Below are 13,639 nucleotides of genomic sequence, written 5' to 3' on the forward strand. Positions count from 1 at the left end.
TCATTTATTCAAGCGCTCTTTAATAAATACGACTTGCTGTGTTTATGGGAGAGAGGGGGGGAAAAGCGCATCTAATCACATAACGTGGAACGTGCAGCTTTATTTGTTTTCTCGGGGAGAGCCAGGCTCTCATCCAGCACAGATTTAGGCTGTGGAGAGGCACTGGAGTGGAGAGCTTGAGAAAGGTACCTGCTTTATGAGCAATTCTGCGAGCCATCTCAAGTCATTAGCGTCAGAGTCAGACTGGTTTTGCTTGAAGAAGGTGTTGAGAAAGGATACAATCTCAACCAGCAGCTTCTCATCCTGCAGGCAAGCCGGCCGCACCTGAAGAAACCTGTACACAGACAGACAGACAGACAGACAGACAGGTGGATACATAAATATATGGACATAGAAAGGCCGACAGACAGACAGACCGATAGACCAATAGATAATCAGAAAGATAGTCAGACAGACAAGTAAACAGGCAGACAGACACCGATAGACTGACAAGTCTGGTCAAAACTTGAGTTCAGTGTCAGGGCAAACCTTCTTTTAATAGAAAATGACCCAGAAGCCTTTGTAACCAAATCTGAAACCAGATGAGCCAGTATGAGCAGTATTTCTGGTCTAATCTGCATTAGATTTTTGCATAACTTCATAGTTCAGTCTTAGAAGTCATCTCAAACACATTTAATGATGTTGAGGTCTGCTGTCTGTGGTGGTCAGTACACTGTTCTGAGAACAGCAGCAACGGTTTATTCATGTTTTTCCAGTAAGAGCTTTTTGATCAGCTCCACATCCCTTTACCCCTACAGCATCAAGTCTTCTTCTCATGTTGAAAGGACAGACACAAACACTTGTGGATGTTTTCAGATTTGAAGCAAGAGTTGAGATTCATTTTCTCCTCTTTAAGTACTATTTATTGGGGGTTCTATTTTCTCTGCATCTTTGAATAAATTGAGTTTGGGTAAAGTTTTTACACTTTGACTTTTTCCTTTAGTACTTTAGTCTCAGAAATATCTCCTGAAAAATAAATAATTGACACACTGGAGAAAAAAAAAAAGACATATTATTGAAAAAGTCAGTCTTTCAGTCCTTTCAATAGGACAAAACCAAACTGCCAATAAAACACTGTTAAAATTAGACCTTCTAAAGTTAATACAGTATGTGCAGTTGAGAATTAAAAAAAGAATCTGTTAATTATTTTAGTGCTAGTTCAGAACTTCATTCGTAAGGTTTTTTTTTGTCTAATTTGGCTACAGACTATGTTGCATATCTCATTTTCAACAGGAAGCAACTCTAAATCCGGTTTCCTCATTAACTAACTGACTCACCCACTCATTGACTGACCCACTCCACAACCAATAAAACCAATAGTTTGAGTTTAACAGTCCTTTACTGACTGATACGAAGTTTGGTTTTGAATGGTCACATTTCTAACAGTGAAATAATCAGCAGACACTCACAACCTTAAGTAACATGCATATTGTAGCACTGTGGTTCAAGATAATCACTCCCAACTCTGGGCACAGTGTTAAAGGGTCTCACTCTACTGTTAAAAGGCTGAGAGCTCAAATCCCAGTAATATCTTCTATATTCAGACGCAGCTCCATGTGCAGCCGAGAACAGAGAAGTAGAATAGATGTACATCTACAACCATTTCATTAGCCTCTCTGTGCGGGTGTGTACCTCTTTAGAGCGGGGTGCCAGCAAAGGCTTTGCAGCATGTTCTTGCTGCAGTGTGTGGTGGGTTTGAGGGCCAACCGATCAGTCAGGAGGTACAGATGCATTCTGGTCAGAGCGGAGATCACCTCGCTGTGCGATCCTGCCGTTTGCACAGCCTCAATGCAGTCCTGCAGCCCTGTTTTAATATCACACACTGGTAGCAGCACAGCCTGAGCCTCAGACAGCATCAAATCAACATGAAACCTGCAGGGAGAGAGTGTGTGATAGAGAGAAGGAGAGAGAGAGAGAAAATGAGCCAGTGACCTCATTCTGCAGTGCACGTTCTCCTTGTTCGGGTTTTTTTTCCCCCCTCCAACAGTCATGAACTGATGCGCGTTGTTTTGATGACTTCCTCGGAAGACCTAAAAACTCAGGCTTACAAAGCTTAAATCCGCGTAAAGGCACAAGTCTCAGGTTTGAGCCCAAAGGAGTCTCGTTTTAAGACTAGACAACAAAACAACTCTGCATTGTTCAAAAATAGATCCGTCCCGGACTGCTGCTGAATCCTAATAGGGTGAGGAGGGGAAAAAACTTTATAAAATACTAGAGAAAAAGAAGACCTATTTTTCTTAGCTGTTCAAATTATGCTTTTGGCATAAAGAATTCATAGGGCTCAATAGGCACTGTTACCTTATACTTGCACATTTCTGAACAAAGCCTGAATGGAAGTACTGAAACACGGGAAAGCATTTATTCATCTTTATTTACATTCATTTCAAATTTGGAAAAAATCATTCACATTCGTTCCATTAGTTGCTTCAAAACAGTATTATAAATACTTAAAAATCTTGCTTTATGAAGACATTATTTAGTGCTTATGCATTTGTTCTGACACCCCTATGTAGACAACCTTTAAATACAGTATTAAAAATGTAACCGAATATAGGTTCCAGACAAGAAACACTACTGAAATAAAATGGTAGATGTTCCTAAATCACTACCCCATTATCTGCCTTTGCTATATTGGCTTGGCAGATGGCTGCAAGAAGCAAATGAGCCCTAAATCCGGAGCTGTGAACGGAGGAGTTCCTATGGGTATTTTAATAATACCATACCATGCCAGTATATTAAAGGCAGCTAATGTGGTAACGATTTAGGAATATCTACCATTTTATTTTGATACCTGAACACCAGCTGCTATGCACTGTATACTTACTGTATACTTGTTTTGTACGTGACGCTTACAACACCAGACTGGTCTACGTCAGCATACACTCCTGAACTCTCTGTTTTACTCTTCATTTACAAGCACAACACATCGCTGCTCTATGTATTTATTCCATTTTACTATTAGTATAGTAACTTAGTTTGGACCTTAATCACCCCCATTAGCCTATTCCCTATGTAACTTGTCTTGTGTTGTCTCCAGACCTCGCACAATTGTATCATGTCCTACCCATTCTGTACCGGAGCCTAACAGCACTTTGTTGTACTATACAACTCTGTACTGTACAATTGTTGTACTGTACAACTCAATTAGTATAATAATGTTGAATTGATAAATAGATAGATATTCAAATAATAAAAAAAGGTCAAACATTGTCAAAATAAAGATCAACCATGAATCTTTCACAAGATAAAAACAAACAAACAAACAATATGCTGTTAAGTGTCTCAATTATGAAGCCCAGTTATGTAAGTGTTTAAATCAGTGCACTAATGTTTTGGAAGTGGACTTAATCCACACAAGACTTACACAGTACAACATTAGGAGTCATTTTGATGTTATTGATTTTTTGTTTATGATTTGTGTAATAATCAATGACCAATATTGTATCGCAAAAGCACACACACTTACTCAGGTGTGTGACTCCTGCTGGTCCTCAGGTGTTTCAGTAATGACTCTGTGCCACAGTGCCAGGCTCTGTTCCAGCTGAACTGCAGCGTCTCTCTGACCGCTCTCATGGCCAGCAGGTCAGAATAAGGAGACAGCACAGTGCAGTACGGACTGACCACGTGGTGGGACGGAGACTGGAACGGCAGATTATACCTGTACAACATCATAAGACGACGGGCAGACAGACAAACAAATACAGGAATATGTATTAGATAAATAGACAGACAGATATGTAGACAGACGGACAGACGGAAGAACAGACACACACATTGATGGATGGATGGATGGATTGATAGATGGATAAATAAACAGAGGAACAGACAGACAAAGAGACAGATGGACAGACAGACAGGCAGACAGACAAACTGACATACAAGGATGGATGGATGAATAAAGACAAATGCACAGACAGAGACAATGAGATGGATAGAAAGGCAGGCAGAAAAATAGACAAACTGATAGACAGACAAACAGACACAGGGAGTGGATGAGTGGATGGATGGATAAACAGACAGACAGAAAACCATGCAAATTAACAAAACTGTCCTCCCATCTTTACAGTATCTTCCCCATAGTGAATAAAGACGTGGCATGTGTACAACAGTTTGGTTTGGTAGTTATTATGCTACACGTAGTGTTATTGTAGTTTCCCTGTGCTAAGCTAACAGCAATAAGACATGATTTACCTTCGGATAATGGAGACAGGCAGGGAGAACGGAGAGAACACAGTTTCTGTGTCTGCTTTTCCTGTCCTAAAGGGACAAATTATAAATAAAAAACAATATGGGTGCCATCAGCTAGACAGTTCTCTTAACTGTCAACAGAGATCCACAAAGAACGTCACTCTTAAACTTCAACTACACCAAACCTGTTCGCTGAAATAACACAGTTCAATGAACAGAGCCCTATTCAAAATAAACATCAAGGAACCTTTACCTTTAAGAGAGTGTTTATTTGTAGGTGTGTGGATAAGCCTTTAAATGAAAATAAACAGTCTATACAAACAGTTGCTCATCTGAAAACATCAGAAAACTATGTCGCTGTCCAATTACTTTTGTAAGTCAGTGTATGCTGCAGGACAGCCTGAGTTTCTTTAAAGCATCAGGAGCTAATAGAGGCTGCACTTACCAAACATCCACTCTGGCGATTTCATCAAACAGCAGAAAGCACATCAATACTGCAGCTTCAGTCACATCACCCTGATTCGCCTTTATTAGCAATGAAGCTTGAGGAATAACAATGAAAGCAAGTCAAAGATAACAAACAAGCCTCTCTGAAGTGTTAATACAGATAAATCACTCTGCCCACACTAAGTACTAATACATATTCAATATGCAGCCCATACATAAAACAGTGAACCAAATCACAGGCATGAACAGAAACTGCATTATACAGTTCTGTGCTAAAGTCTTCGAGCATCTAAGAAAATGGCCTGTTTATTTGGTCAGTAAGTGTTTAGATATTTACAAACCATTAAAAACACATGAAAAAATAAACCAATTAATCAAATCTGAGCTAGAAAAACTCACCGCATTGCTTTACTCATTCCACTAATAAGACTGATTCCTGTATAGACACTTACTAAAGCCATTGCTGTTAACACTGTTCAGCAGCTACCCTGCTAAAAAATAATCCAGCCCAAGATCAGTCTTTGCTGGTAACTGGTTTTAGATGGTCTGAACTGGTCAAGTTGGTTGAAAAGCTGGTCATCCGAGTGAAAATATGCACTATGCTGGAAGGCAGGCTGTTAACCAGCTCCTGTGATCAGGCATAATGCAGGTTGCATTTGTTTTTGGTCAAGGATTCAAGGATTCAAGGATTCAAGGAGACTTTATTGTCATTCGCATCACATGTGGTACATGGGGTGGAACGAAATTGTGGTACCCAAGGACCCAGTTTTACCCAGACAGCAGTACTTAAATAAATAAAATATACATAAATATATAAAAATATATGTAAAAATGAAAATAAAATAGTCATGCTAGTCATCCAGCTTGGGGATGCTGGTCATGCTGGTCAACCAGTTAAGTCATGCTGCAAGACCAGCTAAACCATCAAACTCAAACAAAAACATGCCTTACGCTGCTTAACAAGCCTGCTGCTTGAGCTGGCCAGACTTTGTTTTTCAGCAGGGTAATCACACAGGGTTCTTTGAATATTCAGGTTAACACAGCAAAATAGCTCATTTTCCTTCCCCCTGAAGTAATCTTCTAGCACAACCACATATTTTTTTATATTCTTTTTTCCATTACTGTGACTACATTATCCGTTTCTTAATTTCTTCAAGCTTTTATTATATGACGTACACTATATTTCTAAAAATCAAGGGCATTAAAAAGAACAACAAACAAACAAACAAACAAACAAAAACACATTGCTGTGAGGGCAGGATTGCCTTTAGCAACAAGACCTTTTGTGAGGTCAGGATGTCGGACGTTTACCACCTTATCCTCAACTTCCCAACTCATCTGCAAAGCCTTGGATGAGCACAATCATTCCAGAAAACACAGTTCCACCGCTCCACAGCTCAATGAGTGTTAAAATTAATTTCTTGTCTTGTTAAAACACCCTATTGTGTCCAAGTTGAAATATGTCTGAGATAGTCCTCCTTCATCATGCCATCCACTTTGTGAAATGTACTTGTTCCACTGGCAGCAAAGCAGGCCAGAACATGATGCTACCACCACCACCATGCTAAACAGTTAGCATTAATTACATAAAGGATCAGGATTAGGCTATCTGAAAATATATCTTATAGCTTTGAAGCTTTGAAATGTGTAGTATCTGGTCCTTACTTTCATTCCTTGATCCTGGGCCAAGACTCTCCCAGAACTAGAAGCCTTTTACAAGGAAGAATTGGTGAGAAACCTCCAAACATGACTGGAAAGACTCTTAGCAGTGATACTTGCCAAAGGAGAAGTGTAAAAATCCAGAGGCCCTATTGTAGCGTTGGGCTCTTTCATTTTTTTGGTATTTTGAAACTAAATTAAATGGAAATATAAAAAGGTGTCTTAAAAAATGAAAGAAACGTGTGATCTGTATGCATTGCTCACTTAGCTATTTACAGTAACAGGATTTTCCACTTCCAATGTTCCACTGTTTACAAAAACACAGAGAGATCTACAAACATGTCACTGTTATTATTTGATGTATTCTTTTTTTAGCTGATCAAAATTTTGGTAATTAAGCAAGGACTTGGACTTTGTTTTTGCATTTTGACTCATTTCTTAAAATTCTGCATATTATAAGGTCAAAGCATCTCTCTACATCAGACACTTTAAAACAACTCTCATCCAAATTTGACAAATAGTGGCCTTTTTCAAAAGCATGTTTTTTTCCTTTTATATTCTTCTGTCTGTTAAAAGGCCCAATACTGGTATATGGCCTTGTTATGCTGACTGTGCTTGGACCATGCATATTGCCAGTTGCAGCAATATTGATTATTCTATTGCTTTATCAGCATAAAGACCTTTCTACTGAGGCACATAAGGCTTAAGGCTTTTGCACAGTACCATATGCAGTCTATTTGACACTATGTGACCAACAAAAAGCCTAAACTGAAATGTGACTTTAAAATTATATTACAGAAAAGAAAAAAAAAGGAATCAGCACCAAACAAAGTCAACAACCTCATAAGTAGTTCAAGGAAAATGTCTGGCTCTTCTGAAGTGTCTTCCTGGAAGAGCCATTTGGAGCGTTTTTTTTGCTGTACATGTAATTTCAGTTGGAACACAGTTAATTGGAAAAAAAGAGGAACAAAAATAATGATTTGTCTTATTTTTGTTTCAGACATGCTTCTACACACGAACACTTAAAGAAATAAAAGATAAACAAAGACAAAAAAAAAAAAACATTAAACATTAAACCCTTAATACTGATCCCCCCTTGTGGTACCACAACCCAGTTCTGGCATGGACATTTATTGCTATTGCAGATTGAGTGAATTTAGAAAATAGAGAATGTTGCTGCAGAAAAGGGGGACACATTCCATATTAATATCCTTGATTTCAGAAAAAATGTTAATAGATGAAATGCCTACACATTTTATGTGTTTAGTGTACACTGTATCTCTGATTGGGTGGTAGTACTACAGTGTGGTGTTGGTTTTAGTACCTCGGAGTAAATGGATGAGAAAATCAGACTGCTGGGCCAGACAGTGTCTCAGAGAGGGATCTGCATACACCAGCTTCCTCAACATGCCAACAGTGTGCTCCAACAGGCAGTCCACATTCTACAAAGCAATTACAAAAGCACACTCCAGTCAAAACACACAGGGCATGCCTGAGGAAATCTAAAGAAAATACATACATATATTGATAAGCTAATTAAACATTGGTTATACTATTTAATATGGGTGCACAAAGTACAGAGAAACATATACACACTATAGTGAAAGTATGGGTATCAAAATCTAATTCAATTAAAAGAGCAGAAACTGTACTACAGTGAAAGTATGGGTACTGTATCACAATATAACTCAATTAAAAGAGCAGAAACTGTACTATAGTGAAAGTATAGGTACTGTATCACAATCTAACTCAATTAAAAGAGCAGAAACTGTACTATAGTGAAAGTATGGACACTGTATCACAATCTAACTCAATTAAAAGAGCAGAAACTGTACTACAGTGAAAGTATGGGTACTGTATCACAATCTAACTCAATTAAAAGAGCAGAAACTGTACTATAGTGAAAGTATAAGACACTATCACAATCTAATTCAATTAAAAGAGCAGAAACTGTACTGTAGGGCAAGTATAGGAACTATATCACAATCTAACTCAATTACAAAAGCAGAAACCTTTTGTGATAACGTGTAAACATTGTTAGTTACTCAGTGTTTCTATTTTTGTGATGTCACAAAGTCTTTGTTCAGACAATTAGGAAAAGATCACTTTAAGAGGTTGAAATGATGCTCATTTAAAAACAAAAAAACTAAATCAAATGTGACTAGAACTAGAAAGGGGGATTTTCAGCAAAACTACTGCCAAGAAATAGCAGAGCAGTGACAAACACCCAAAACAACATAATTCAACCAGGCATATTGAATGAAGGCAACTTATCAAGTTCTTCTCTAAAGGTAATTTCCACACAATGTGAAGCTTAATTCTTCATAATTAGCCTCATTAGAAGGCCAAAATACTCCACAACGCTGTCGGCTTTTGGCCTGGGGAGGCACTTATCATACAACAGAACCACATTAAGCCTGATTCACTCTTGACTGACACCATTAGCTCAAGCTGCAGCACGTTCAGGCACTAGCTGCCTCCGCGTTTATCTAACTGCTTCGGGGGAACGTGATTCCACATGTATGAAGAGGCTTAAACAGTGGGGAAGATTCAGGCTTTACCGCTGCAAGGCTGTTCACACTCTCCGTGATGAAAGAAATGAGTTTGTCTGGCAATCCCTGCGTCTTTAGCACGGCGTGCATAGCAGAATCTGAAAATGAACAAAGAAAGTAGATTTTATGGAGCACAAAAAATAATGTGCTGCTATTATTATTAATAATAATGTCTTGCTAATTATTGTTGTTCTGGCTGATATTAGTACTGCTTCTACCACCAACACTAACGTTCGCTGACACTGGCAATGTTAACTCCAGTTTGGACCATTTTGACATTGCCGTTTGAAAACTCCGGTGAACTTTACACTATTATGAACGTTTTATGCCGTACAGAACCAATAAACATTGTCCAAAATGACTGTTACATTGACACACATTAAAAGGTGACAGTGAGCACATGCCCGGAGCGGTGGGCAGTCATCGCTCTGGCTCCCGGGGGCCCAACAGGGACAATATCTTGGTGCCACAAGCCGTCAAAAACATCAAAATCATGTGCTGAATAAGTTTTGTTAAAATCAAAATCCAAAAATTATAGAAGTTTGTCTTAATTCAAGAGGATTAGTTTGCCATTTGGCAGCCATATTGTTTATAAATGTCAACCCTTTTTCATTATTTTTATATAACCAAAAAGAACATAAAGACCATAAATAGAGTATTTCGATACAAACTATGTGATTGATAAAAACAATCCTAGGACCAGTTTTCAAAAAAAGAAACAAACAAACAAACAAAAAAAACACAATAAATACAATAAGGTCCCTGGACCCCTAGTTAAAATGAGGCAAATTTAAATAAAACTAAAGGATTAATGAATAGGATTACTATTATTAGTTGGTTTTGGACACTGACATCATCCTAAATATTCTCTCTAGATAATAGCATGATAAATAAAACACCATAATCTATTATTATCCAATATTTGAGCATTCAGAGATTAAGCCTACGTTTCTGAATAAAGGCATTAACCATATGATGAAAATGACGTGTGGTTCCTCACCCTGCAAAACAACCACCAGCTGTTCTGCTGCGGATCTCCGGAGAACCATGTCCACTGTCTCAGAGGCAAGGATACTGTAGAGCTTATTCACAGATTCCACCTGGGGGGAAAAAAGCAATGCTAAACACCTGCAGTTGTGGACACAGCATTAGTAAGCACAGCTGTGTTATGTACTGTTCACTATGTACTGTGTTATGTATCAGTTCAAATAATACATTACAAATTTAAAAGGAATTCAAAGAAAATGGTGCGTGTATGTGTTACAATATGCCTTGAAATACATAAATGCACTGGTGAACCCTTGATGTGATTTGGTCTGCCTTATTTTGGCATTTTTGCATATTGCAGCCTTCTGCAACATCAGTATTACAAAAAACCTAAAAAGCAATACACTGTGCAAGCCTAAAACAGACCATTATGAATTTCACAGTTATCTACTGAATGTCTACTGTGGTGTCATTATCTGCTAAATGTGGTTTTCACAAATGTCTGTTCACAAGACAATAGAAGGTATTTACTAATTTCAACATACCTTAAGGTAAGATCTGCTGGAGTCCTCTAGTTTGATGTCCACACATTTGTTAGTAATGTAGAGAGATGGTAGTGATGAGAGTACGCTTTTATCCAATACTGGCCTGGAACTCCTAAGGCTTTCTGGACAGGTTAGATGGGGCAGAAGGTGCTCAACTGCTGTACTTCTGATGCTGAAAAAGTGAGGAAGACAATAAAATGTAAATGTAAATCCCTAAAAATACATGACTTACACATTAGGTTCATAGTAGGTACTAAGTAATTTATATTATACGCAAATTAATCCATAGTAGATAGTGAACAATTAATTGAATATATTGAATAACACATATATATCAAATCAATCAAACAATTTATTGAACATAACCAAATTATTCACAGTATATGTTCAATAATCATTAGTAAATAATGCACAATTTATAGCAGATGTTGAAAAATTCTTAGAAGATGAAAACTATATAAATACTGAATCTTTTGCAGTTACTAAATAATAACTAAAAAAGACTAAATAATTCTTTACAGAAAGCTAATAAATTATAGTAGATACTGAATTAGTAAAATGAGACTCTTGAAAGCTGAAAACTAAGCCTGCAGTTTAAAGGGATTCATGTAGAATACTGCAAAAAATTAGTCAAGTTTAAAAGAAAAAGACGGCCAGTGCTTCAAATAACGGTTAACCCTTCATTACAACAGAACTCCACATTTATGGGGGGAAAAAGAGAAACTCTAAAAAAATGGAGACTATGAAGTACAGCTATATGCACATACAGCCGTTTGTTCTCTGAAGGCAGCCTATCAGAGTAAAGAGTATGTGAGGGGTAGAGCATGTGCTATTCACACCCATACTCCTATTACTAGGCTTTTTCCACATTTTTTTTTTTCAAAAGAGAAAACATGCATACCGTTATACCCCAACAAAAATAAATGTAATCTCCTTTACACTCAAGTCAACAAATTCATTTTCCTGAGCAATTGTGTACACATTAACCTGAAGGAAGAAATATCCAAAATACAAGTGTTTTTAAGACTTGAAATGCCTATGCTTCCATTCCTCACTCCTGTAACTTAAGAATAACTCAGCTGGTTTGAATAGTTTTGTTGAATAATGAGCCAAAGGCTGTTGATTTAAGGGCTAAATGTTCTTATTATGTGTTTAATTTTTGAAAAACATCAAGTCAAGAGGAAACATTATGCAAAATACAGAGGAGAGGAAAAATCCAGTCTGAATGGAGAGACAAGGGCTGTGCAAATCAACAGAGTCATAGCCATGAGTCAAGAGCACGGCAACTTTTCTTCAGCTGCTGTGCGGAATGCTAAATCAGCCCGCTGTTGGAACTCACGTGTGTTGCTTGTTGAAGAGCAGCCTGAGCGCGGCGCGGAGCCGACCCGCCGGAGAACACACACCATCTCCCTGATCGCCTGACACTCCGCTTATCAGCAGGATACAGTTTCCCAGGGCGTCCGTCGAGCCTGCATAACTCTAACACACAAACACATGTGTGGCCTGAACACAGCCTGGGCCAGACAATAGACGTCCAAAGAGGGAGCCAAGCTGAGCGCAACAATGAATAAATATGCAATGCAGAGATTAGAGAACACTTCACTTGTGCTTTATTGACAGGACGATCCAATTACCGAGTGTCCTCAACAGAAATGAATCAAACGTGGTGACGACCTTGGCAGGATTATGAATATTCAGTGGCTTCAAACCAGCTCTTTTTTATTTATTTATTTATTTTACAAAAAACGAAACGTAGGTTTTGTAGTTGAAGAGAACAAAAGAACCTTGTTTAAAATAGAATGCAGCCCAAGTTGGAAATTAAAATTTAGCCTCCAGCATATTGCTAACAATAAAAAAACTGAGCTGGAATTTCTCTTCCCTCAGACCACCACATGACTGCAGCTGTGAGTGTGTGTGAGTGAGAGTGTGCGTGTGTTATGTGTGTGAAGAACAGTACCTGCAGCACAGGGATGACCGGGTAAAGTGCCTCATTAAATCTAGCCCAACTTGAAGCTGTCATCATCAATCGTCCCTTTAGTAGATAGAGAAGAACATCCTTGGCAGCCGAATTCACCTTTGGATCACACATAAACAAAGTTGATGGCTCTATGATATTGCGCTTACAAGCTGTCTCGTCCAAACAATGCTCAGGAACGACACAAAGCACGCTGTCCAAATGGCACTTTCCAATGTCAAACATTACGTTTAGCGTGACCTTACCCGCCATCAGGAGAGAGAGAACAGCTTTATTATTCATTATAAAGCAACACATCAGTATATCAAAACATCCGTCTTCGCCTCGACCTGATGAGGAAACAGCAGACTGAATTATTCACCTCTCTTGCTTGGTCTTGAAGGCCGAACGTGCCGATTTCATAAAGGACGCGAGAATGGAACAAAAAATGCACTCCGGTGCAGACGGATGAAGCTGGCTTGGCCACGTTCTGAACCCCCAAACATTTCTGGAGGGGCGAGAGCATTAAAAAAAAAAGTGAGTGCACAAAAACACCTGCAATAAATCGATATTTGATGTGAGTAAATAACTGATCAGTTTCAGACAGATGCTAAGATGTTTGATATCGGAGATGAATTTACTGAACTCCAGAGGAGCAGAATGTTTACATGATGCTGGACTACTACGTTAAAATACTTCTAACTTATATACATCTAACTTATTTTGCTGCATTTATAGCTACATCATAATAAATGTTATATTACTCTATGCTGCTGATCCAAGTGCAGCATTGAGTAATATAACCTCAGGCTCTACATTTTAGAAATGCCCATGCATCAATATAAACGCGTATGCACATCAACAATATCGTACATTGGCATCAGCCTACAATTCCCATATCGTCGTACCCCCACACAGAAGTCAGCAGCTCATAATAACTCAAAGCAGGAGAGGCCACAGAAACGAACAATTCTGCCAAACCTCAGAATTATTTGATGGATCCAAATCAATCAACAAATGCATTACAGACCCAAGTGATGTTTCATGCCAATTCTTCATATTAGGCCCGCACAACATATCATTTGTTACAGTTACTGAGATATTGGCCTTTGCATTATTGATACATTAGAAGACTGCAATATGCAAATGAGTCCTCTAGCCAATCACAGTCATCCAACCAGTGCAGCCCTTTAACCACAACACATTACTGGCCAATGTGTGTAAACCTTTAAACTCTGTGCATAGGCCCACACTTTAGTTCTTTACTC

The 13,639-nt window shown here is 38.4% G+C and overlaps 1 protein-coding gene across 2 annotated transcripts in view; it reads right to left on the minus strand.

The window, feature by feature from the left end:
* Positions 1–13,639, minus strand: part of rttn (rotatin) — a 66,812-nt gene that overhangs the window by 34,132 nt on the left and 19,041 nt on the right. For both annotated transcript variants that reach the window (XM_072688577.1, XM_072688570.1), the window contains exons 15-26: positions 12,754–12,879; positions 12,375–12,491; positions 11,757–11,896; positions 10,418–10,589; positions 9,886–9,985; positions 8,895–8,983; positions 7,658–7,775; positions 4,673–4,769; positions 4,231–4,296; positions 3,506–3,697; positions 1,672–1,911; positions 190–334 (exon numbers count right to left, since the gene is read on the minus strand). In XM_072688577.1, coding sequence (XP_072544678.1) covers positions 190–334; positions 1,672–1,911; positions 3,506–3,697; positions 4,231–4,296; positions 4,673–4,769; positions 7,658–7,775; positions 8,895–8,983; positions 9,886–9,985; positions 10,418–10,589; positions 11,757–11,896; positions 12,375–12,491; positions 12,754–12,879 — 1,602 coding nt within the window. The remainder of the gene's footprint in view (positions 1–189; positions 335–1,671; positions 1,912–3,505; positions 3,698–4,230; positions 4,297–4,672; positions 4,770–7,657; positions 7,776–8,894; positions 8,984–9,885; positions 9,986–10,417; positions 10,590–11,756; positions 11,897–12,374; positions 12,492–12,753; positions 12,880–13,639) is intronic.

The sequence above is a fragment of the Salminus brasiliensis genome, chromosome 1 (assembly GCF_030463535.1).
Source record: "Salminus brasiliensis chromosome 1, fSalBra1.hap2, whole genome shotgun sequence".
In the NCBI taxonomy this organism is placed as follows: domain Eukaryota; kingdom Metazoa; phylum Chordata; class Actinopteri; order Characiformes; family Bryconidae; genus Salminus; species Salminus brasiliensis.